Genomic DNA, 25,418 nt, shown 5'->3' on the forward strand with positions numbered 1-25,418 from the left:
TCGGAGAGTTGACTATAGAGTCAAAACCAGGAGTTAAATACCTTGGTTTAATGCACGACTGGAAGATAAGCTTCTTCGGGCAAATCAAAGCAGCAGCGGACAAGACTGCGGCTGGAGTCGCGGCCTTGAGTCGGCTAATGGCGAATGTCGGGGGCCCTATATCAACTAGGAGACGTCTCCTTATGGGAGCAATGCAGTCGGTTCTACTCTATGGTGCGGAGTTATGGGCTGATGTCGTTGATAATGAGGTGCATCGTAAACGCCTTGCTCAAGTACAGAGGCACCGTCTCCGAACCGGCTGTGATGATGATCGCGGGAGTGATCCTCGTTGCCCTCCTTGCCAAGGAGCGCAAAGCTACCTACCGCCGTAAGGGCGAAAACTTAAGAAAGGTGGTTGCCCGTGAAGAACGTCAACGCACAGTGACCGAGTGGTAGCTTTCTTGGCAAAATGAGCCAAGGGGCAGATGGACTACGCGCCTCATCGACAAATTAGACGCGTGGTTGAACAGAACGCACAGTGAGATTAATTACTTCCTTACCCAACTTCTAAGTGGGCATGGAGGTTTTCAGTCTTACCTGCACAGGATTGGGAAGGCGCGATCTCCTGATTTTGTGTTCTACAATGGAGCGGCGGACGACGCTGAATACACATTTTTCTCTTGCGTGAGGTGGCACGGCTTTCGTCAGCACCTTTATACAGACCCAGGGGAGCTCTCTCCAGACAACATTCTCAGAGAGATGCTGAAGAGCGCTGGCAGGTGGAATCGCATTGCGCATTATGTTCGGGCTCTTCTTATTGCGAAGAAGATTGAACTCGACCGGCGGAGGGTTCCAACGGTAAGGAATTCCATGAACTAACAACAACTCCCTTCCTCCCCTCCCCTCCCGTTGGTGAAAGGAATTCCCTGACTTGAAGGCTCCCAAATCTGGAAGAGCAGGGGGGGGGGGGGGGGCTAGCCCGAGGTAATGTGTCAAACGGTTCCAGGCTAGTTCTCTGATGACAGGTGTTTAGTTGGTAGTCCGACAGCGTGCTGTTGCGGGAGTCCAACACTCTGTGCATAAACGCATTCACCTACCCTACTCCCAAAAAAAAAATGTCCTAGGTTCGTGGAAGAAAGGAGGAACCTAGAGGAAATTCTAGGTGAAGTGGTATCACCGGAAAATTTTGTCCGGAGAATGGTAGCTTGCCAGGAAGACTGGGATGCGATCAATTCCATGACCACAGTAATCCAGGATAAACTGCGAAAAGCACAAGAAGTGAGGAAGGTGCGGTTTCGAACCCCGCGGATAGACGGAAGGAGATCTAGCTAAAGTAAGTTAACTCCGCCCCGTGATGTAATATTTAAAGGTGGTTTCATGGGGTAGGGGGGAGTCGGAGGTGGTTTTAATGGGTAAAAATCCCACACTCTGGTGTGCCCAAGCCAGACTCTTTTGAAGAAAGAAAAAAAGACGGACAGACAGACAGTAAGCCGATTTTAATAAGGTTTTATTTTATACAAAAGCTTACAAAAGTGGGCCCAGAAAAAGCACCAGAACAGGACCTCGCCACAGATAGACTACTAACGTAGAAGAAACACATCGAGACAAGAGCAATGCAAATTAAACTCTAAACAAAAAAAAACATGTACTGACTCGGGTTCCTGCTCTGCAAAGCTTTCATAATACCAATCTGGACTCATGGAATTCAACTCTGGAATTCATCGATGCACCTTAGAGCATGAAAAATGTAAACATCCACTGAGACCTCCAAATTACCACAATAAGAGAGTGGACCTCATTCGAGAGTCTAAAGGAAGGTTAGCTTCCCACCCTAACAGTTTAGCCAAAAGACTACTTCAACAAAGATTGGTCTTTCTCCTCCAGAAAAATACAACAAAATAAATACGTTGTTTAAAAGAAATCTTAAAAATCAATCGGAAAACCTCGTAATGAACCCAATTTGATTTTGACATCAAAACGAATAATACTGATTTATTAACAAAATACAATTGGCTTTCCCGCCCAAAGTTTCTTAAATAAAACAAAAAGTTGACCTCTCATACCTGAAATGTCAAGTTTCCGGTTCCTGGTTTATAAGACGAACACAATTCACTTTATTCCACATATACCGATTTTTATGAGGGGGCGAATGCTCCCCCAACGTTAAAGTTCGCTTCAATATCCATAATTATCCGACCTTTGACTTTTAACAAACATTTCCCAATTTCACTCAGCACATGATGCGCTTCTACTGCAAATACTGCAGGTAACTAAGCTAAAACCGATGCACTCTTCTACTCGCCGTAAGATGTCGCCACCACCGCAATCTAGTGAAAGCCACTGCACCGTCGCCACTCAGTCAAAATGAAGTTTCCACGCACACTACTGCAGTCGAGCGTCAGCTAAGTTTTTGAGTTCATATTTTCAAGTCGTATTTCTGTAACGGTCTTTACGTCCCTCAATTTTGTGTACATTTTAGCGGCTCGAATTGTGCTAAAAAGTGACATTTTTTCGGTGCTTTATTGTGACCAAGTGACTCCTCGCCTTATGGCTGAATTTGTGGCTCGTGCGGGTGAAGGTTCAGAGTGAAAAGTGACGCGAAGGACTGTGTCTGACAAAGTTTCGTTTGGCATTTCCCGGGGCCCTGTGAGCGCCCCGAATGAGATCATCCACGATTGCAGAGGATTTTCAATTTGGCCAACGCGGGAGGACTATGAGCAATGATAAAAACAAGTATGAAGTGATTTTTGTATTCAGGCTGTGGAGTTGGCTTTGGTTTGGTTTCTTATTTGTTTATATTTCTGAGTGAAGGGAATACCGATTGATGAAGTCATTGGCAGCCGGAATGAGAAGGTTTGTGTTATGGTGGAGTCCAAGAAGAACCTGAAGTTTACCAGCCGAATCAAATTCAAGTTAGAACGTCGGCATATTTGGAACATGTAAGCCTCACTTGTTGCGTCGCTACAAATGTCTCCATAGTCAGGCATTCAGTGTGGGAGCCAACAGTTGGAGCTGGAGCCCCCGAACTGGGGAAACCAATATAACTTAACGCCAAATCCTACATAAATTGCTGAACGTTATATTCAAATCCTGGTTGCTAGTGAGGATGATTTATGGAAAGAACAATGCAGCCTGAAGGAAGCCAAATTGCTTCAATGATTTCTGCTTTTATATGAGAGAAGTCCTTCAATCCTAAATCCTCTAGATACTGTCTTCGGGGCAACATTCATAACATACACATTGGTCAGGCTTTCCTGCGGAAGCCTATGAGAATTTTAATGCTATTGGGACTCTTTGTAGTCTGAATTGATTCAAACGTTAATTCCTCGTATGGTACCAGGTCGCACTTTCCCAACAAATGAAAAGTTGTCTCGAAGCTGGCTCCCTTTGGATTTTCATTTAGAATAAGTTCCCACTGGAGCAGATAGCCCGTAACTTGCCAAGTTGACATTCCGGTAACCATACCTGGCGCAGATTTCTTGTTCCCCAAAAGTTGCAAAATAAAGGCCACCCCAAGTCTTAATGGGCCTCGAAGTTCAAGGTTTTTTTTTCCAAGGAGATAAAATACGTATAGGTGATTCAGGGCTAGATCAAACACCAAAAATTTTCTACTCCTTGAGGAGGCTAAACCCTAATGGAATATGGTTGTCGTGGATGCAAAGGGGAAGCGATCGCGTAAGATTTGGACTAACTTAAATGTTACAAAGGATCTCAAGTTCTTCGGAAAATCCATGAAGGGTTTTCGCAACTACCTTAGTGATAAGTCCCCGTGATGGGACCCAAGAAACACCTTGAATATCTTGAACTTCTGACTGGGCAGTATATCCCCCATTCCCTTCCCTTCCGAATGTCCCTAGATATCCCACAGTTTCTCAACCCTTATCTGAAGAAGAGTCAATTAACTGCCTTGTTTAGGCGCAAGCGTCTCTTGCCCATGGGTCTGACAATATTACTCACCAGTACGTACGCTGGTTGACGCCGGAAATATCTGGTGCAAGTTAAGTCCCCCTGAGGGCTCCTTCCGAAAACACTTAAGGACATCGAGCTTTGACCAGTTATCGCTGGATATGAAGGATGCTTATCAGAAGGTCGTTCCCGCGATCCTCTCATGTCAAATTTCCTTTTTCTTGGTGAAATTGTTTTATGAGTGTCAAGGATAATGTCCAACCGACGACTTCAGCTAAGGCTAGACTGTATTCAGGTGGGATGCGTTTTAAGTTCAATGTTCTTCAACATTTAGACAGCATCCTTTCATCCTTGCTCTGATAGCATTGAAATCTTCCAATACGCGAACGATTTTCTTATACCGGCCACTGCAGATGATTGGATTTCGTCATCCAAACGTCTGTAAATGCTGGTGAATGCGTTCGACGCTTAAGCCCATAGGTTGGGCCTACCGTTTAATCTAACCAAATCGAAATCAATCTCCTTGAAAAGAAGCAAAGTAGCACCCCTGCTTATTAAAAATAACGATCATACCATCACCCATGTTAAATCCGTCATCTCCACTTGAATTCTATTATTCTTAAAACCCACAAGGCAGGTTCATTAGTTGTTCAACCGTTTTTTTGGGTCTCCTACCCCAAAAGGCTATTAATCTCTATAGATCTTTGGTAAGGCTCATCATAGAATATTCCACCATGAATACTCCAAAGTACTTTGAAAACAAACTCAACTCAATATCTACTTGTATCCTGAGATGTTTGGGATTGGTCAGAACCAACCCCTTACACCAGATCTTTGCTTCGGCCAAAGACCCACCACTCCGTTTCAGAACACCTCTTCAGACAGCCAAAGAACTTTTTAAATTAAGGGAAAAGAACCCCAAAACCTATCAATTGGTGGTGCAACACCCTGATGCTGACAATGGTCTCCCCTGGATCTATAAGTCGTTCGAAGCCTGTTTAGTACTGTAATTCCCAACGTATTCCCAGAACCTCTAATCAGCGTGACATTATTCTGTCGTATGGCTTGGATGTCATTCACAGTGCCCATGCGGCCGCTGTGTGTGGAAGAGCTGTAAATGAACTTAAATCAAGAGATTTCCGGTCCTAGCGTCGGACGCTGCTTGCAGGAGGGGTGAGCCTTCCTGCGGTATAGTTGGTCCTGAGGGGACGCATGTCTCACGTTTCTCTTTGAAAGTGAGTATGGTCCTGGCTGCTGAACTTTTCGCCGTTCTTCGGGTCATTAATGTACCTTCACAACGGATGCGGAGAAAGCTGCTATCAGCAAACAAGCGCATCATCTAGTGGGTTTTTAAGTCACTGAAAATTCTATGGTGGCCGACTCATGCGGGGTACCCACTAAACGAACTCGCCTATATTGAGGCTCGTAAGGCTCCGGGGACTGGTCCTACAAGATTGTTCGAACCGCTTCCTTGCGGATGTTCTTTAAGGTTAATTGTAAATGTTATAAAAGTTTTTTAATCAGAGATCCCTGCATGATTGATGACCTTTTATATTTCTTTAAGGAGGCTAGAGTCAGGTTACAACACATGGGTTCTCTCACACTTTAGCGGCACAGCTTTTCCTAACTCCTTTCCCATTTCTCTGCATCGACCTTCCTGAAACTCTGGCGCTCCAACGGCTTGCTGTGGTTAATAAGTTCGCGGAGAAGTATCCAACCCACACCATGTCAGCTATCTATGACTACCGAGCAGCCTCAACGTGTTCGTGCGTTAAATTTCTAATGGCTTTCTGGGTTTGGGGCGGTGCTCGTTTTGCATGGAAACCGCAGACACGAGTTCGGGATCTCAGCACTCATATAGCCTGTATTCTACAATGCAACCTGTTTTTCAGATCTTAACATTTCGCATATTGCAACCTAAACGCATGTTTCATCATTATCAACCACCAGAAGTGACTCAAAGCTCTTACCTATATTAACCCCTCATTATCATTAACAACGTCAAGTAATTAGAACCAACTCACTAACGTCTAAACATTCATAAACTAAAACATTAATGATTGACATTTGTCAAGCTTGCAACACTAAAGTGTTTGAAACTGTGTTGGCATTAACAATTGAATTTAATAAATACGTGTTTGGCCTTTTAGTCAAGAACGATAGTGTTTCTGGCAACATAGGCTTAGTGCCTGCCAATATTCCTGTTGGTGGACTTCGTGGATGGTATCAGGTCCTCGTTGGACTTTTAGGATGCCGGGTCCCAGGGGACAAACAAAAATCAATAACATTTTATACACGAACTGCTTCTAACATTCTGAGTATTCTATCTAAGGGATTCGATGTTTTTTTGCCGCCTGAGATATGTTACACCCTTTCGTGCCACAACATACCGCAATCGTAACACGCAGGTCAGACCAGGGGATGCGAGGAATATCTAACACCTCATCCGCAGCTGGGAGGTGCGGCGTCTGAATTGCAGCACAACTTCACTCCCCAATATGGATATAACCACCATAAAACTCGCACGAGGGGGCCAATCGCAAATAACTGAACTGAAAACAAATCCTCCAGGAGTTCTCTTGGAACATATGTTCTCAGATGGCCACCTCGGCTCCAATGGTGCCAGATAAATTTCAGTGAGGCTTTACAAGAAGAGCCACTTCAGATGAGTCCCTTTGGATTTTATCTCTTTTCTAATAGATTTTGATGAATACTTTGTGAAAAGGACATATAAACAGGTATCGTGGTGAAGATGGTTGAGCGCCAACCGCTAGATGTCGTTATCTCGAGTTCGAATTCCGATCATCTTGGATGTTGTCCCCCTACTGCAGGCTTATCACTTGCACAGAAATTAAGAGTAACGATGTGACACGGAACTTAAGAATATACTCAAAGCCTTCCCTGCTTATCGTAAAAGGCGACTAAAAGCGATAGAGATTTGTGTTCTAGTAACCTACAAATTTTGAAACTTTATTACTACCGAAACCTTAATAACGCCTCAGATAGGGATTGGTCTCATTGCAACGACGTTTGGTTATCGCTCCCTTGGTCTGGCAGCCGGTTCCTGACCGACTTATGACTGTAGGATTGTGGTCCGGGATAAGGAGCATCACAATTGTACGATACTACGCACCAATGCAGACTGCCGATATAGTGGAAAAGGATGATTTCTACAAGCAATTATAAGCAGTTGTGGGGAGCCTTCTAAAGGTGATATTGATCTGAATGCCAAAGTATGATCTGATAAAACCTTACTCGGACATGTAATGGGGAAACACATATCGACCACTTCACGATCAGCAGTAGATTTAGGAGTTGTTTTCTGGATGTGCGTAACCCGAGAGGCGCTGACTTCGGCCTCGAAAGTGCTGACCATCTCACGATTGCTTACATTCGCTTGCGTGTCGTGTCCACCACTTCTCGCAAGAAGCTGCGACCTCCTAAGTTCAACATCGACCACTTATATCACGGAGTTATCGCTCGACAGTGGGAAAGCTATCTTGCTGATCGAACGGCAGATGTACTGAGTAACCCTGAGAATATCGATGAGCATTGGGACGCCATCAAAAATGCTCTCTTCTCGGGTACTACACAGGTCGTGGGACACATCCCGAAGGGCATCATATCTAGCTGATTGCCGAATCGTAGAAGAGGATCGATGAATGCAAGGAGTTAATGGCTCCATTGACCGCTGCGGGTAATCGCGGGTGTGACGCACGAAATCTCGAGTTCACCGTAGTATACGCCGTGACAAGATACGCTGATCAAAGAAGCGGAAAATGCCGCAAATTGCAATAATTTCAGAACTAAATACCACATCACGAAAGAGCTTGCATGTAGTCGTAAATCTTTCGATGCTCCTGTGAAGATCGTCAACCATCGATTTCTCATCTACGATGATAAACAACTGATGAGGTGGAAAGAACACTTCACCGTCGTTCATAACCGTGATCTTCGCGTGCCTTTCACAAGTTGGAAATATGCTTTGAATCCATAAATGAGCGTTCAGTTTCAAGGTTTTGATTTATGTGTGAGTCGTAAAAGCGATTGAAAAGAAAGACGTAATGGGGCTACGTCAGTGGGAAGCCCCTCTGATTGAATCATTATCCTGAGGTCGGTTTTTGTTCTTCCATCAAAAAACATGCTTTTGTGAGCATCGTGCATATATGCAAGAAGTCGAAAATCTTATCGTCTCGGAATTTAGACAGACGATGATACCTGTTTTCTATATCTTCTTTGGAGTAGGTAGTGATCTTAACAACAGGTGGCGCGAGTGGATAGAGCAATCTCGGGGTGGATGGTTTACAGGCAGAAGGATTTGTTGAATTGCTCGGGGAGCATCTGCAACCCTTAAAGGGTCGCTGACGATATGAGGAGTATCATCCTCATTGTGTCCGAACAGGTAGTTCTCACTCCTCAGCTCATTATACCTGCTTCCTAGAAAGTTTCTCAGGAAAGAACGAGCCGCAATTAATTGCTTTCCAACGGAGTCCCTGAAGCCGTCCACAGGTTTCTACCGAAATCGATGAAGTAATATGGCCTTGTTTCTGTAAAGGTGGTATTCGTAGCGTGATTTACTAGCCAGTTCCGCCGGGATTAAACTCATTGATAGAAAACCAATCACGTAAAGTTCAGGCGAATTGTGGAGCAACAAAAGAAAATGCGAAGAAACAAACGATTAGATCGTGATCCCTCCATCGAAGAAATACCTCCGCGGAATATGTTATAAAATCAACCAGCGGAGAAAAAGTGTATGTCATATGGAAAACGAAGAGCGGCGGAGTCCACGCTAAATTACGCTCGTGAACAATCGACAAGGTAACGTTCTGCGGGACGGTAAATGAATTTAGGCAACATTCCAACTTCCTGTTATCTCCATATTTTGAATATTGCATCTGTATGTGGATATCAAGGGACACGTTCTCATTTATTTAATTAAAGACAATATAAAGAGAAGTAAATTCCTAATTACAATTAATTCTCAGAGGGAGAGGCAAGTAAATGGCTTAACTGCTGCTTAAAACGAAGGAGAGAAGTAAATCCGGGGAGTGAAAGTAGACGCCGAGCTCCACGAAGGGTACTTCAAAAACGTCCGCACTGTGTATATTACGTGAGGCAATGCAAAAAATAATGTCGGCGTTGACAGAGCAGTCTATCAAGCAATTACAGGGTACATATTTCAAGGAAGATGCAGGGTTGCTGCAGGAATTGGGGATGCGGACCCGTGACGGATAATCCATCCGGGAAGATTCTTCTCTGCATTTACATTTTACAACTTCAAGATCGCGACAGTAACGGTTGCGGAAAGAGGATAAGACTAAACAGCAATATTCAGTATGTTTCTCACAAGGGAGTTGAAAAATGTTAAGGAGGGCAGAATTGAGTTAAATTCGAAATAGAAACGTAGGATACAACCAGGCATTTTAGAAGCACGATTGGTGATGTCAATAAAGCGGAAACTGAAATGAAGTTTGCCAGCGAAGATTACACCTAGATCTTGAAAGGACGACAATAGTGAAAGGAGTTGTCCGACATGAGAGTAGGGAAAAGATTCAAGTAAATAGCACATCCGGTGGCATTTTCTGGCTTGATAACAGAGCATAAACGGACCAACCTATCAAGGTTGAACTGCAAAAAAGCACAGTCTAGAGGAGACGAAAAAGAGGCAAATAATTTAATGTAGTGGGCGTCCGGAAACCACATACAGGTGAGGATAGAGGGCAGGTCATTAATTAAAAACAGGAATAGTATAATGCGAAGTATGGATCCTTGTGAACAACAGAAGAGGAATGAATGGGACGAGTGTCCATGAAAAGAAACTCTGTAGGAACGATATGGGAAGTAGGAAGAAAGCCAGGATTGTAATTTGTAAGTTGAGTAGAGAGAGAGAGAGAACATTGTGGTCAAGGCTTCGGCGAAATCGGTATGTCGTAAATTGAGGCGTTTAGCAAGGAAATTGATAAAGAGCAAAAGGTTTGAAGCAGTAGCTCGGTGTTGTTCTTTCACAATGAGGTGACCGAAATGCGCAGTCACCTAGTCGTAGACATATCTCTCGAGGATTATGAAGCGAGAAGGAAGAAGAAAGATAGGACAGTCGTTCACAACTATTGATCTCCACTCTTGAGGATAGGGATGATAAAGGCCTCTTTCAAAAAATGAGGAAAGTAGCCTTCTTCTAAACTTTTGTGGAAGATAATACACAGAGGACGGGAAATGTGTTGCTTACAGTTAACAAGAAAGAGGTTATCAAACCTATCGGGACCAGGTCCGATATTGGTGTCGAGGAATGAGAAATATAACTAAGGAAGGCGTGAGAAGAGGAATGGCGAGAGAGTGGTTGAAGAAGTGAACCCGGAAGAAAAGTGCAAACAAAGAAGGTCGCAGGATTGTTGAGGGGAGTTGGCAGTGGAGTTAGCAAAGGCGACGGAAGAGGGATTGATTGCGGTTACGGAAATGGCGAGTGTTGGTCGAAACCCGTTTCAAGGTACCGCGGGCAACGGCGGCCAACAAGTAGCTCCTATGCCCTGTTTTAATTATCGACTTCACAGTGGAGCGCATATTTTTGAAATGAGCAAGGGTCGGTGTGATTCTTTGAAGTCCGAAGTTTCATCCGCAATACATTTTCAGGCGGATGTTATTAAGGATCACGTCCCTTATCCTCATCTTCATTATTTTTATATATATGGTTCAGGTTACTTTTCTTGGGAGAATTTTCCTTTTGTAAGCTGATCTCTTTCTCGGTCCTGCTAGTGAAGACTTAGCCGGGACTGGGTTTTGTGCCACGGCCCGATTGTCGTTGTTGTGTGTTTCCTTTCACTTCGGGGTTGTGCCCTGGTTATCAATAATATTTTATTCTCAGGGTTTTGGTTTATGTTGTGCCAGATCCCAGGAGTACAATAGGATCAAAGTTCTTACTAAGATGGCACTACCACCACACAGGGAAAGGCAAGGGGACAATTATATTCCCTTCAGTTCCCTCTTCGATTAGCCTATTCGCGCTTACCCCTTCTGAATTTCCTTGCAACAACGTAGCAACTTCCTTGTGGTCTGCACCCTTTTTAAACTCTGTAATGGATTGAAGGTTTACTCCGCCATTACTAACATTACCTTGCACGCTGCATCCTCATATATATATAAAATAATACATGGAATGCGGACATTTTAAGGTGCAGATCGGAAAGCTTAAAGTATATTTTCTCCCAATTCAAACCTCTCCTTGGTGGCAAAAGGATTTATATCGTAAGATGGATGGGTATCAGTCGACTCAAATGTGAATGAATACATGAGTCAAAATAAGGTAGTAATCACGAGCGAGGGCACATTTTCTCCTAACGTAACGTTACGGTTCAGAAACGATAAGCGCTTCACGGTCTGGGTTCAAATATGGACTGTTGCACTGTTTGTTATATATAAGGTGAAAAACTCTTTGACTCTCTGCTTCAAATACTCTTTGATTTTATGTGTTTGTCTTTCTGTTTCTATCATATGTTACCGCTTTGCTTCTAAACAGAATGCTATGAGCTGAAACCGTTGCATTTTTACCAAATTTTACAGATTAAAACATGAACCATTTTCTTGAATTTGCAGCATTCCTATAGCGCGACCAAGTATCGCTAGACCACCAATCAAACAGTGTAAAGTCGTATTGAAATGCAAACGAAAATTGACTTTTCCTGAGCAGGAAAAAGAGAATATTATGTAATTTCCAAGGCAAATACTTCTAAGTAAACATTTAAACACGCTAAATTTGATATTGCAGAATGGCACCAGTAGCAAATCATCGAAACAGCATCAGCATCAGTGAAATCCTTGATAAAACCGATCCCGACAAACTAGTGCAACTGATCCGACAAAAACGTGGGATTCGAAACACACAACGGATTTTCTTGGACCTCGAATCAGATTCGAATAAGTCAAATCGTCAAAGTTTCCCAATTAAAGTTCAACGGAACATAAAGGAAACAGATGCGCCGGTACCCGTCGCGGCTGAACCTGATAATATTTGTCCGGCAGATGAGAACACACCAAGTCTAGCGAATTCGAAACATTCATTATCCCAGAATGTAAACAGTGAAAAGGGTAATGATGTAAGTGACAAGAATAGGTCGACACGGATTCCACGACCTCGAATTCAGCTCAGACGTCTGTCACAGAATTTAGGCCGACGTGTTTTGTTGAAGACGTTCGAGAAGACCCAACAAAACGAGAACTTTGTAAGTGTTTTATTTTTTTCTATTATTAATCATGAAATCTAATTGCAATCGCAAATATTAATGGATTTTATGGATGTTCCTTTCAGTGCCCTACGGTAGCAAGTACCCCAAATCAGCGTGTTGCACCCCCACTCGTTTATGATTCAGATATATCCCAAATAGCTGGTAGTCCTTCAATTGTCTCTGTTGAAAATATTTCACAAAATGACGATCAAACACTCACAAATAAAAGAAAAACAGAAACAGTAAAGCATGCAAAGACCATAACAGAATCATTGATTTCTCGTGAGAGCAGGAAATCTGATGCCATTCAGCTCACAGGTAAGGACCAGCATGACGCTGGTATCCATACACAAGTTTATGATGAAAGCATTGAAGTAGATGAAACATGTGTTGGCGATAAATCTCATCAAAGGAGATTGACGAGGATCAACAATAACAGGCGAACTACACACGGAGACCATTTGGTAGATGAAACTCCGGCAAATCTTAATGTGGCTTGCTCTCAAAATGTACAGTCATCGCTACAAATGCAGGATCAATCCATGCATCCGATAAGTATGGAGAGCAAGCAGACGCAGATCGCCTCTCAGTACTTGCAGAGAAGTAATCATGCTATCAATTCATCAGCAAACACTCTTCACTCACGACACACCGAAAACACAAATCCTCCTCCACAAGTCTCTACATCACATGTTTCATTAACTTCAAATCTGGCAGAAGTATCAGCCAACTTAGTCTCAGCAATTGTAAACGGGATCAGGCGGTCGCAAAACAATTCAGTTTTAGCTCAGAAAACACCAATACGTACTCAGCAAACTCCACAGAAACCCAATGATGCCTCATTCACAATACCGCCTACACAAACTCCACAAATGCGACATCAAAGTCCAGTGATTGTGATACCAGTTTATCCGCCATCATCTTGTAATCAGACCCCCTCTAAAACAGCTACAACACATTCAGCTCCTACTTCAGTGCCAGAGCAGAATCACCTCCGGGCAGGAAGTCAACCACAAAAACCACTCCCGTCAGATCCACCAGCACTTCCTGCAGATTCGGTAGCACTACCTTCAGATTCGGCGCAGATTTCCAGCAACAATTCTAAAAGCAGACTAAGTTTGAAGAGACAAAAAAACAACTCCAAGATACATTCACGGAAAACACTGGGAGATACTATTGCGGAAATGACAAGTGATGAGGATCCAGCCCCTGTCAATTCGCATTCCACTCGATTGTCAGTCCCCAAGGAAATTGAAATGGAAGTAACCAGCGATGAAAGTGACGATGGGAATCGTTTGCAGGAGAAAGGAGTCGATAGAAGTAATGTTGATCCTCCTTCACGATCAATTCGATCAAGTATCGCTCATCAGTCTAGACCAATAGACTTAAGGGTGTCAACACGAAGAATCAGCAATCGCAGAACCTCTGCACGATCCGAAGCACCACATACGGAAAGTGTGCACCACGACACAGAGACAAGTCAGCCCCGAAAAAGTAAGTCGATGAATTCCGACTCGACAGACATCAATTTCGACAGTATATTTGCGATCGATAGGCTGCTCAAGAGATTAGATAGATCTTCGAATGCAAGTCGACTAGATGGCATAGAGGAGCGTCCTCAACAGGAGTCTGCAGAAAACATGGAGCCAATGCAGTGGAATCCAAGTCCTCAAGTTGACGAAGGCGTTTTAGACACTTTCAATGAAGACATTATTGACCATGTGCCTCCAGAGGAGGCAGGACACGGTGGATATATACACGATTTATCGCCAGCAATGGGCAAGTTGTGGATCAATGCGGTAAAATGAATGAATCGTTCAGTTGGACAACATATTTTTAATTGCAATTGGTTTTAGATGCTGAAAACGAGGAAAACTGGCTCAATGGCGCGATCAAAAAGAGGCCACCGCGTGATATCAAAAAAAGTATGCCGATCTTTAACTCGATCCTTTTCAACTATTATTCCTTCTCATGTTTTTATTTGTTTCAGATGGTACATTCCCCTCCGCCAGCCATTACTTACAATGACATTGAATCCAGCTTTCAACGTCGCAAAAAGTCACAGGTCCGTAATCCATCCTTGAGCCGAAATCGTCGTAAGCTCTACTCAAAGGGTTATTCTGAGAATGAAAATTCATCGGAAGACGAGTCGCACTATCATGAAGACATTACACATTCGGATAACAGTACAGCAATTACAAATAAATGTATATATGATCGAGAGTCGAAATGTTCGAAGAGCCGTGCTCCTGCCGTGACAACAAAGATCCAAACAATTGAAAACACGATTAAAACATGGCATCGGATGAAGTCTGCACAAGAAAAGCAACGAAAAAGTGCAGGATTGGACAAAAATGATGATGATGATCACCTTTTCAAAATCCCTCAGGCACCAGCGCCTGTAAGAAAGAAGAGCTCTGTCAACGTTCACTTGAAACGCCAAGAGAGGATCCACAATAATTTGAGCCATAGAAACAGGACGCAAAATCAAAGTCGGTCGCGAAAAAGTAGTAGTTCCTCAAGCGATGAAAGTACGCAATCGAAAGAGTCGCAAACGAATCACAACAGAAGCATGAGTAAAACAAATGATAATCGCCGCCTGTCAAACCATCGGCACGCGACTCCACAGCATGAAGACATACATCGATTGCAGAGCGACTACAGAAAAAGCCATTATGAAGAATCAAGTGCAGGAAGTTCACCACGAAACAGCTCTCATCTGAATTCATCAAAGAAACAAACACAGAGAGACCAAAGCCGCATGTCCGTGATTCAAGAAGTATCATTGCCTGACAGTCGAAATGATCACAGTAGATCACATAGTGAACGACCGGTTGAGCCGGATCTTACATCCAAATTTTTAGAAAAGTCTACGAATACATCTGCTTCACGTCGTGGACGCTCATCTATTCACAAACAGAAGCAGGACCAAGTTTTCCCTTCGAATGAGATCCATCCTCTGGAAGACACTGAAAATCGTCATTCGATGCAACAAAAGTCGCACCGGAAATCCAAAAATTCGAGTGAAATAATTAGTGCAATTTCCCCTGTACGAGGGGAGCAAGTACAACAGGCTTTAACAACAGACGAACCCGTCTTCAAAACTCCGACTAATACTAAGAAAAGTTCTGCCAAAAGAAAAGTTAGGAAGGGAAATACCGATGACAATGAAACCACCAAAACTCCTTCCCAGAGTGATAGGTCTGCTGTGAAAAAGAAGCCGAAAAAAGACCGAGATAATAGTTCGGCAATGAAAGAGAAGACATCGGGGGTGGAAAGTGAGTTTCATTTTCACAAAACTGATCACATTTTTCTTGAAAGTTGGATCATATAATAACATTTTTCAGGTGATGCCAGTTCAACGACATCATTGCGACGTTCTGTACGAAAACGTCAGCCTCCGCAGCCGTATTGGACGAGCCAACAGTACCAATATGAAGCAGAAATTTCCTACAAGGATCCTGTTATACTTAAAAAACAGCAAAAAGTATCTACTAAGAAAAGGAATCCGAAGAAAAAAGTTTTGGAGAGTATCGCAGAGTATCCATCGTCCCCTCAACTACCCGATCAAGGCCATCAAGTGCAAGAAGCGAATCAGAAAGCGCAGGATTTATTTGATGCTTTAAAGGAAATGTCTATTAATACACGTAAGTATCCTTTGTTTTTCGTTATCGCTATTTGTTGCTGTAGGGGTGTAAATGAAACTACAAATCCGTGCTTATCCAAAAAGTAGCAATTTCCAAATTTTAGAGATATTAGCCCACGCATTTAATTTAATTGTCGGTTTGATGAGAGGGAAAAGAGTTAAGGGAGTAAGTACAAGCAGCTGGTCGCGAAGCAAACTAGCACTATGGTGCACCGTTTTGATTCCATAACTCCCAAGACCATAGCCTTATACAGGAAGAAGGGAGTAGAAACCCGACGGGTTCTAAACCTGAGAGCCAACTAGTGAAATTGACAACAGATATCAACTCCCTTTTTTTCTAGTTAGAGACGGTCTGTTGTTAGGTGTAAACCCCAAAGAACGGTTTATTTTGTGCCCGTCCCCTGACTAGAGCTGGAGCTAGACAATCGCAGAGAAAACGCCTTGCTCTCGGTACTTCGGAGGCAGGTGTTATAGAGTAAACGTCTCCTATTGGCCAGCGTCCCGTATAGGCCGTCGCGATCCTGAAAGCAATCGACGAGTCTATTTTATGAACACCTGTACGCCGTATTTTGTAGATTTCTATCTTCACCGCAAACTACGTTCAATGAGTTCGTAAATTCTTGGGCCCATTAACCCAGAAAAAATACGCTTTGGACGAGTCGTTTAGTTCATGCCTCCATCGAGCCATAAATTCGAGAGATGTCATCGCCGACTCTAAAACTTTGATAACGGATCGACTGTCAGCGAAAGTAACTATACGGGGGGTGATCCAGAAGTAGTGATAATCGATTATTTCTAGTTCAAATAAAAACATTTTTTTTTTTGCTGGAATGCCACCTAAGTCACCATAGAAAAAAAATCGTACAAATAGGCAACGATTCGAGGAAGTTACATTCGTTTGAATACGAAAACTCGAAGAGTTGTCATATAAAGAAAAATGAAATTAGAGCGGTCATCAAATGCCTTTACTTTAAAAAAATATCTCCCAAAAACATACACAGCGACTTAACGGAAACATTGAGGGACTCTACTCCCCCATATTCCACAGTTGCACGTTGAGCCAAGGAGTTTAAATCGGGCAGAACATCCACTAAAGGTTAACATCACGAAAATCGTCCAAACATGTCCTTCACTGCAGAGAACGTGAATAAAGTCGAAATGTATCAGCAGATTGAAGAGTAACAATCAGTGACAGGTATATTAGCTGAGATCAAGGGGACTTTTGGGACGTTTAAGGGATCCTTCCTTGTAAACGAATTGCACATGAGATAGATCACAGCGAGTTGGGTATCGAAAGTGTTAACCGACGCGCAAAAAAAATCGACATTTCGAAGTTGGAAAGGTTCAAAGCGGATCATGGAAAACTTTTTGTTACGTTTCACGTTTGACTATGATTGAGGCCTGGATTCACCATTTTGAATCCATTTTTAACCCGCTGGTAAAAAATATAGTATGCCAATCGTTGATGTTCCACCCCGTCTTGTTTGGGAATTCTGTTTCCCCTAGAGCCCAGACTTCGGATGATCTATTTAGTTGGGGACGCCCAAGTCCCCTTTATCTCCAGTTCCAAATTGCTGCCATAGCGGCAGGCTAACATCCTGATTCCCGGGGCCATACATAAAAATGTATATGAAGTTCGAATGGAATTGAATGAAAAAGGTCATCAGGGCATCTGTTGGATGAGATTTCATTAACCCGCCCCTACGATTTCTTGGATCCTCTAAGCTTGCTCCTATTGTATTCCCTACTCAGAGCTGCCACCACATAGCAGAAATAATAGTATAATTTTTCTTTTTCTCAGTCGCAGGAGTTGCAACTCGGAAACCTCGTATTAGTAGTGAATAGCATCAAGTCAATTCTGGCTAGACTTATGCTGAATTCACAGTCTATAGACACACTTATTCCATCGTGCTCTAGACAATCTCGCTGATAACTTAGGAAAGCATTCCTGAGCCACCACATCGTCGACATATTCCACCACCTTCACCCCACTCCTATCGAATTTGCTTTGGATGGATGGTGTTGCTCTGCAACGCTCCTCTTCACTAATCTGTGTGGGATGTGTGGGATTTTTGCCCACTAAAATTACCTTTCCTGGACGTTCCCAGCCTTATGCCATCTCTTTAGAGATCTCTGTCCTTCGACGTTCATTTGCAATAAAAGAGAAATAGACATCCCATTGTATATCACCCCCTCTGTCTAGTATCTAGATACAATTCGATTGCTCGCAGATCTCTCTAACCCTGTTGTGGTTTTAACTTCTTGGATGGTTTGAATACTAACATTGTTGAATGCCCCTATGTCCAGAATGGTGTATTGCTTGTAATATAATGTCCATTAAACCGTGCTTATTATCGTGTGATAAACCGTTTCCATATATTTGATATCTAGCTAGAATTTTCCATATGTGTGAAAAATTCTCGTTTGTAGCGAGTCGCCCTCTTTTGTGATCACTCACATGAAGGAACTTACTTGCGCATTTGAGTCGACTCACTCATAGTTATACAACCTCGTAAATCTAGCTAAGTTGGATGCGTAACGTGCAAATCGTCATGCAGAGTTTATCGGGATTTGATTTCGCCGATTCGCGTCATTTGTGGTGAGTCGTATCACCCACATGAATGGACTGAGTGGCACATTTGAGTCGACTCATTCATAAGTTACCCATCTGTAACTACGCGCGATGGATGGTTTATCTTCTTGTTTTTCTTCAGCCTTTGTCCCGTTCACAAGCGGGGTCAGGTTGTCGTGATCGGTTTCGCCACTTGGCTCTGTCGAATGCCTAATCTGGGTGAAGTCTCGAGGCTTTTAAATCCCCATCCAGCGTATCAAGCCTGCCTTTTGGTCGTTTACCATCGACTTCGATGTTCAGACAAATATTGGCAAGTGAATTCTCGTTAGCACGGATTGCGTGAGCATACCATCGAAGACGCCTCTCTCGCAACTTTTCCGTGATCGGTGCAACCCCATAACGATCGCGGATATTCTCATTTCGGATTTGATCAAAACGTGTGAATACATCCTGATATATTTATTCGCTCCCGGCTTTAAACATGAAAGCCTTAACCATGCTTCCCTGCTTGTTTGCTGTGCCCTAGATCGTTTTCAGACAAATGTCTCCTAGCGAAATAACTTTAGAACGAACACTAAAAAACACAAGATTTATTAGAAAAATCATCGGCTCCATTCATAACACAATTAAGACTGGAAGTTAAGTTCCATGAGCAGAAAAATTCATCCAATTGTCCGAATAGGAGGAAATCCATCCATTTACCAAACGTAAACCCTGATGTGCCAAGGGCAGAATGATCTCATAACGCACTAAACGGAAAATCTAATACAAAAGCCTACAAAAAAACAATGATACTACACTGGAAATATGTATTAAAACGGCTACGTCCTCATCACAGAAATAGCAATTATCAACCTGGCGCAGATTTAAAAAAAAATAGCAATCGGTTCCAGTTTTCGTGTTTCAAATCAAATAATGAAAAACACAATTAAGTCGTATGTAAAGCCGATCCAATTATTTCTTACCAATTATTCCATTCTCAATTTCAGAAACAAATGTACCGTCTAAATCCAGTTCAAAACCACGTACTCAGAGAGTGAGGAAAGTCCCGCCGACCCCATCAGAAAATTATGTTTCAGAAAGTGATGCTGCTGTGAACACCGATTCAGGACTTGATACCAACAACGAGCAAAATGTAAGTAACAACTATTCTAATTAAACTTGCCGAGAAAATGATAAAAATATTGAATGTAATAAAAGCACAGCACCAAGAAAGATATTCCCTTATTGCTGTCGTTTAATTGTCCAAAGCCCGCGGTATGTGGAGAGTCATCAGCAGACGTCCCGGAATCCATGCAGCAGGGGACGCAACTCTTCTTTTCGATACGAGTCTTCGCTTTGTGTAACGTATCTGCCCGCATTTGCGCTGTTCAGCCCTCCTGTCAGATCCCTGGCAGGCTATAGACGTATGTCCATGGTCTAAACATCTGCAACACTAGTTAGGTGCTACCCGTATTCATGTCCCAGTGCTGTTCAACAAATTTTGTTCGGAAACCTCCACCATGAGTTTTTGCCCTCGAGATGATATCTATCAGCTTATTGATTGCCTCTGGGCATTCACAAATTCTATTTCGGTCTTTTCTGCAAGACAATTAGGTTCTAGACAAGAAATCAGAGCCTTCACTCCCAGTAACCCCTTGACCACCTCACACAACATACCTTTGTTGATTGTGCTCGGATCTCGTTCAACGAGAATTCCTCCACTCTTCGTTTCCCGTATGGAAGGCATTTCTGCTCCACTATATGCAGGTTTGATTTTATAACAAATCCTGCTGAGGACTTCCGTTTGTTTAATGAGCAGAGATGGCGATTTAGTCCTTCGTTTCCTCGCTTTTTCCTTTGTTGTTCTACCATTCGTATTTGCCTTGGCTTTAGGCACACTATTTTGTATCTGCGAAACGGACTGTTTTTTCTAATTCTTTCTTCACCTTTGCTGACTTTTTTTCGGAAGGATTACAAGACTGGATAAACAGATTACCCGAAGATGTGAAAATAAAAAAAAGCATTTTTTAGATAGAATTGCATTCAACTCGTGCTGATCTAAGGAGACTGGGTTGAAAATTTATCCTCTAAATCAACTTCCACGCTAGCGACACAAACCAGGAGTCAGAACTCCGCATGGAATTTATGCAGCCCCAGTAATTTGACATTACGGCACTCTTGGAGATGGACGCGCGTGATTTTCATACCAAAAGCGGGCATACGCCACATGAGTCCGTGAACTACTTTCAGTCAAATTGTCTCGCCTCCTTGATGTTTAAGAGGCTAAACCGCATCCTAGACATCGTCATAAGGACGGTCATGAAGAGGCCAACCTACCCCCTTCAAATTTCAGCATGGCTACCTACCACAGAAACCGGCATTCACGAGGTAATCAGCGTTTAAGCAATCGTTACACAACAAACAACATAACTTAGCTACCTTCCTGGATATAGATCCTGATAAGAACCAGGATAACCCAGTTTGATCTGGTAGGTGACCGCTTGAACTGTAAGGAGACCGGGACCCCAGAATGGCGACATTGCTTCGGCGCTCTGGTTGATAATGATGAAAGAAATTTTACGAATATTAGACAGAAGGGGGGGGTGAAGGTTAGAAGTGAAATGTGCCTTTGGGCTGTCAGATGCTCGGCATAAATCCAACCAAAACGGAACTGATACTATTTTCAATCAAGACAAGTGTAGATTGTCATTTCCCTCCAACTTAAGTATCTGAGTGTAATCCTGAATATTAATCGTTGGCGCAGCAATCCAATTGGATCAGGGCCTTGAAGCGTGTTAGAGCATTTCATTCAAGACCGTAATCCTGAACCTTAACTTAAATTGGAGACTAAACATAGAACTGGAGGCTAAGTAGGCTTGTATAGCCTTCTACGCCTGCAAGAGGATCATCATAAGAAAATGAAGTTTCGAAGATCGTTCTCTAGATGTACACAGCCGTAGTTGGTCACATCCTAACATGCAGTTCTATTTTGTGGCGACAAGTATTAAGCAAGAAATAAATGCAATGAACTAAGCTTAAAGCCACGTATGCAAACACTCTGGACGAGCTTCAAGAGGAATTTTGCTATAGCCTCTCCAACCAGAAAAGACCGGCGATGTGTTGCAAGGTTATAGCACAATATTCTTTATCGACGGACCAAAGATGGTCTGTCCGAATAGCTGAGTGTTTAGAGCACAAGGCTATTGTACGGAAGGTCGCAGTTCAAATCTCACTGGTGGCAGTGGGATTTGTATCGTGATTTGACGTCGGATACCAGTCGACTCAGCTATGATTGAATGATTGAGTCAAATCAGGGTAATAATCTCGGGCGAGCGCAATGCTGACCACATTGCCCCCTACAGTGTACTGTAGTGTACCGTTATGGTCTTGAATGAAGTGCTCTAACACACTTCAATATGGATTGTTGCGCCAATGATTGTTATTATTAAAGATGGTCTCTGGGATAACTGAGCACCTATGGCTACATATATATGAGTTCGGAGTGGGAGTATTCTCAGTGTATTCCAAGCGGAGGTACGGACATGGGAGTCTTGTTGATTACAGTCGAGCCCAAACATGACATAGTCATTCCGGCCGACAACCAAGCGTCTTGTAAGGCTTTGTACTCAACGCCAGCGTCCTCCTGGCTGGTGAGGCAATGCAAGAACGCGCTCAACAACTTAGGCGGTACACTCAAAGTCACTCTCCTCTGGGTCCTGGTCATAGAAACATAGAAGGGAATGAGCGGGCCAACGACCTAGCCTATTGAGAATCCCATCCCCACGTACTCGAAAGGGGCGACCAGCCCCGAGTCTGATTTGGCGTTTGTCACGAAGGCTCACCGGGGGTTATTTGATACAATGGAAACCGGGATGATACTTTGAAATCATATCCTCCAACAAGAGAAATGTGCTCCTTGGCGCGGTTATTTACAGTTGGCCCCTTGTGGTTGCACCCATCCGTGGGTAGAACTCCCTGTGGTATCAAGCGTACGTACCCCTTACTTGCAACAGGGGTGTTAGATAGGCCTCGCATCCATTGCTACTAAGTCTGTACTCAGTATAAACCAGTACCGCGCCGTGGCTGTTTCCAAATCAATCCATGTCCGAAGAGGACTTTGGGATTATGCCTGCCCTTCAGGTACTCACGTTAAATCACCAGTGCCTTCAGTCCTCTGTGGGCGCAGTCGGCGTTCCGCTAGCAACTGTGAAGGGAGAATTTACTCGCACTATTGGCACTATCACTTCAGAAGGTGAAGGCTCACCACTTGCGCTAAGTCAAGGACGATCTAGTTGTTTTTTGGGCAAAATACACGTAAATGCGTACAGGATTACGGCGATTTACGGCTCTAACTGGAGCCAAGAGAAGTCTCCCTATCCCTCGTAAACACAACGAAGACCTTGAGGTCCTGAACTGATCAAATTCTACACTTCTTGCTCTCCACACAGCAGTAACGGTCTCAGAAGTTAATGACATCAAAGGACGCACTACCTACCCACGCTTAAGACCGATTAGAATTTGACATCGTAAATATTGATTTACAAATCCAAAGTCGATTCTTGTTCGTCCGTCTTACTGAATCTGTCCTAAAATTTCGGAAACACACCCATTGCCTGACTTCCTCTATCATAATATAATTTACCTTATTTAGGGATTAAAAAAGTATCTCTGTTTACAGACAACCACATTCTTACCGACATGGCTAAGAAATTTGGCAGAGCAGAAAATTTCATCAGATCCAGATTTAATTAAGATATTCCGTTTGTCCGAAGCGACAGTGGGTAAGGTGACCTAACCATCTAAAATTGGATGAATTTTAACGTGATTCCGTACTTTTTTCCAGTCCGTGCAAATAATTTGAAATTCCGAGAATTAGATGGCGTAGAATACGCATACTATGATACAGGCGTAGAGAATCTTTACGGCTATATAAGATTCCAGCCTGGCACAAGGAAGAAGAGATCCAAAACGAAACACTTTGAATTGGTAATTGGAGTCAACGAAATAATTTTTGTCTTATCTAATTACTCTTATTTTACTGTTACAGTGCTTGCTAAGTATATTGGGTGTTATGAAAGTGGCTATCAACGACAGGGAGACCACTTTGGAGAATGGCGACATGATGATTGTTCCAAAAGGTAAGATTATATTATTCCTATCTCCTCGAAACGAACACGCCCAATAATTTCTGCCTCTCTGCACTTCCAGGAACTACCTATGGGATAGCGAATACATCCGATGAATTGGCTATGCTGTTTTTTATCAAAAGATAGTTAACTTCCAGTTGCGATAAAGTAGCTTTTACGATATATCTAGAATCTTGTTGTCGATGCGGTGCAGTCGCGTTGATTTCAACTAACTTAAGTCAGCAACAATTGAAACAATCAAAATGTTGTTTAGGTTAAAAGAGCTGGTGATTTGTAAGTTATTTTTATTTCAGATTAAAATTAGAATATTGCATAAGGAAGTGTTAATTAAAGCTTGGCTCTAGTTCAATTTCTCTGTGTAGCATGGCGTATGAGCTTTGAGGATTCCACTCTTCTAGGTCTTTATTCGATAAACTGTTGTCTGGATGACTTCAGCCTCACATAGTGAAATGTATGGAAAATAGACTTTTTAATTGTTTTAGTAACAAACAAATTTAAATCAAGGCGCCCCTGGTAAATGAGCATTAAAACCAGCACGAGAAGATCCATGAGTTTCCTGAATATCCTCAAACCTTTGACAACATCTCTTCTTAAAACACACGATTTTAATCCAAAAATCAGTAATTTTCTATTTTGAAAATGAATTGCATTAGATTTCCGCCTAACGCATGTGAAATTGTTAAGAATATTTGATCTTTAATGGGGGAACAATGTGGGGAAGAAGTTATTGAGAATTCAATGGGGAATCGGTAATACTTTGAGGATTTCGTGCAATTTGCAGAAGAGGAGAAAATAGTATTTTATAGAATTAGAATACCTTTAGATGGATGATGCATGATATCAACAAAAGTCGAAATTGCCGCGATTGTACTCTCTTCATTTTTATTGTATATAATTTAAATAAGCAAAAAAAAAGAAAAAATTTTAAAAATCTTTCTATCTCCAAGAAGAATGCATTTTGAATTTTGTTGCGAAGTAACACGAAAATTTATTTATTTATAATTAGCGTTTTAAATGTAATACCCAATCTTTTGTAATATTCATAAATATAAGTGTTATATGAATAAAGTTATTGGAATAAGACTTAACATGTTCTTTGATGCTTGGGACCCGGTTAACAATCTTTCATTCGGAATGAGTCAAATTTAACCCTTCTGCCCCGTGAATTGGCGTTACGAATACACTCAAATTTTTCCTTGGTTGTCGTAAAGGCGACTAAAGGGGATAGAAATTTGAGGGCTAACAACCTGCAAATTTCGAAACTCATCAAGGTTACGACCTTTCGGCTATCGAAAATGGCAAATGATTGGCTTCTAAAGTGCGCACACGCTCCATGACAACGATTTTCAATTAGAGCGAGTACTGCAACGATATAAGTTGGATATTCTGAACCTAAACCTCTCTTGTTTTTGTACTCGGGAATGCCAAGTGGTAGTAGGCGCGAATCCAGTGCCGGAATACTGCTGATTTGACCTGGAAGCCAGTCTCTGCCAGGATCTCTGGTCCAATTGTGTAGAGCTACGCACTAAAAGGGAATTCCGATAAGCGGAGAAAGATGCTTTCAATGTGTTGTAATAACATGCAGGAGAGACTTAGTCTTAACGGCAAAAAATATCAGCTCCGTTTTGATTAGATTTATTCGAAGTCCATAATCTCATTTATAAAGAAGGGAAGCGCCCCTGAAACCAATTTCACAAGCCCCCAGCAAACGCCTCCACCTTCATCCCACTCCTCTCCACCATCCGTATACTTTTATGTATCACTATCAAGGTACCGGCGAGATGGTTTCTCCCTGGGGTGTCTCCCTCTCTCTGATTAGAACCTTCTTGTTGACTTTTCCTTCTCACGTTATTGAATGCTGATTCTATACCCAAGGAACAAACTAAGGTACTTGTAGTTTACCGACCGCTCAACCGTGCTAATTACCTCGTGAAGCGCGGGCTCTGTGGATTGAGGTAGGAGCACTAAGA

General features: G+C 42.6%; 2 protein-coding genes across 3 annotated transcripts in view; one reads left to right on the forward strand and one right to left on the reverse strand.

Annotated features, from left to right (window-relative positions):
• The window catches only part of LOC119659029, a 195,791-nt gene that overhangs the window by 163,913 nt on the left and 6,460 nt on the right, over nucleotides 1–25,418 (reverse strand). The gene's annotated exons all lie outside the window — the stretch shown is intronic.
• On the forward strand, nucleotides 2,392–24,531 carry LOC119660236. 2 transcript variants are annotated; one of them, XM_038068685.1, is made up of 12 exons: nucleotides 2,392–2,712; nucleotides 11,473–11,583; nucleotides 11,645–12,098; nucleotides 12,185–13,900; nucleotides 13,958–14,026; nucleotides 14,092–15,379; nucleotides 15,449–15,748; nucleotides 19,309–19,454; nucleotides 22,980–23,082; nucleotides 23,145–23,287; nucleotides 23,349–23,439; nucleotides 23,510–24,531. In XM_038068685.1, the coding sequence occupies exons 1-12, from the start codon at nucleotides 2,639–2,641 to the stop codon at nucleotides 23,572–23,574; spliced, it is 4,560 nt and encodes a 1,519-aa protein (XP_037924613.1). In that variant the 5' UTR covers nucleotides 2,392–2,638; the 3' UTR covers nucleotides 23,575–24,531. The 2 variants fall into 2 exon arrangements, with proteins under 2 accessions (XP_037924613.1, XP_037924614.1); XM_038068686.1 differs by lacking the exon at nucleotides 11,473–11,583.

Source organism: Hermetia illucens, chromosome 6, assembly GCF_905115235.1.
Source record: "Hermetia illucens chromosome 6, iHerIll2.2.curated.20191125, whole genome shotgun sequence".
NCBI lineage: Eukaryota > Metazoa > Arthropoda > Insecta > Diptera > Stratiomyidae > Hermetia > Hermetia illucens.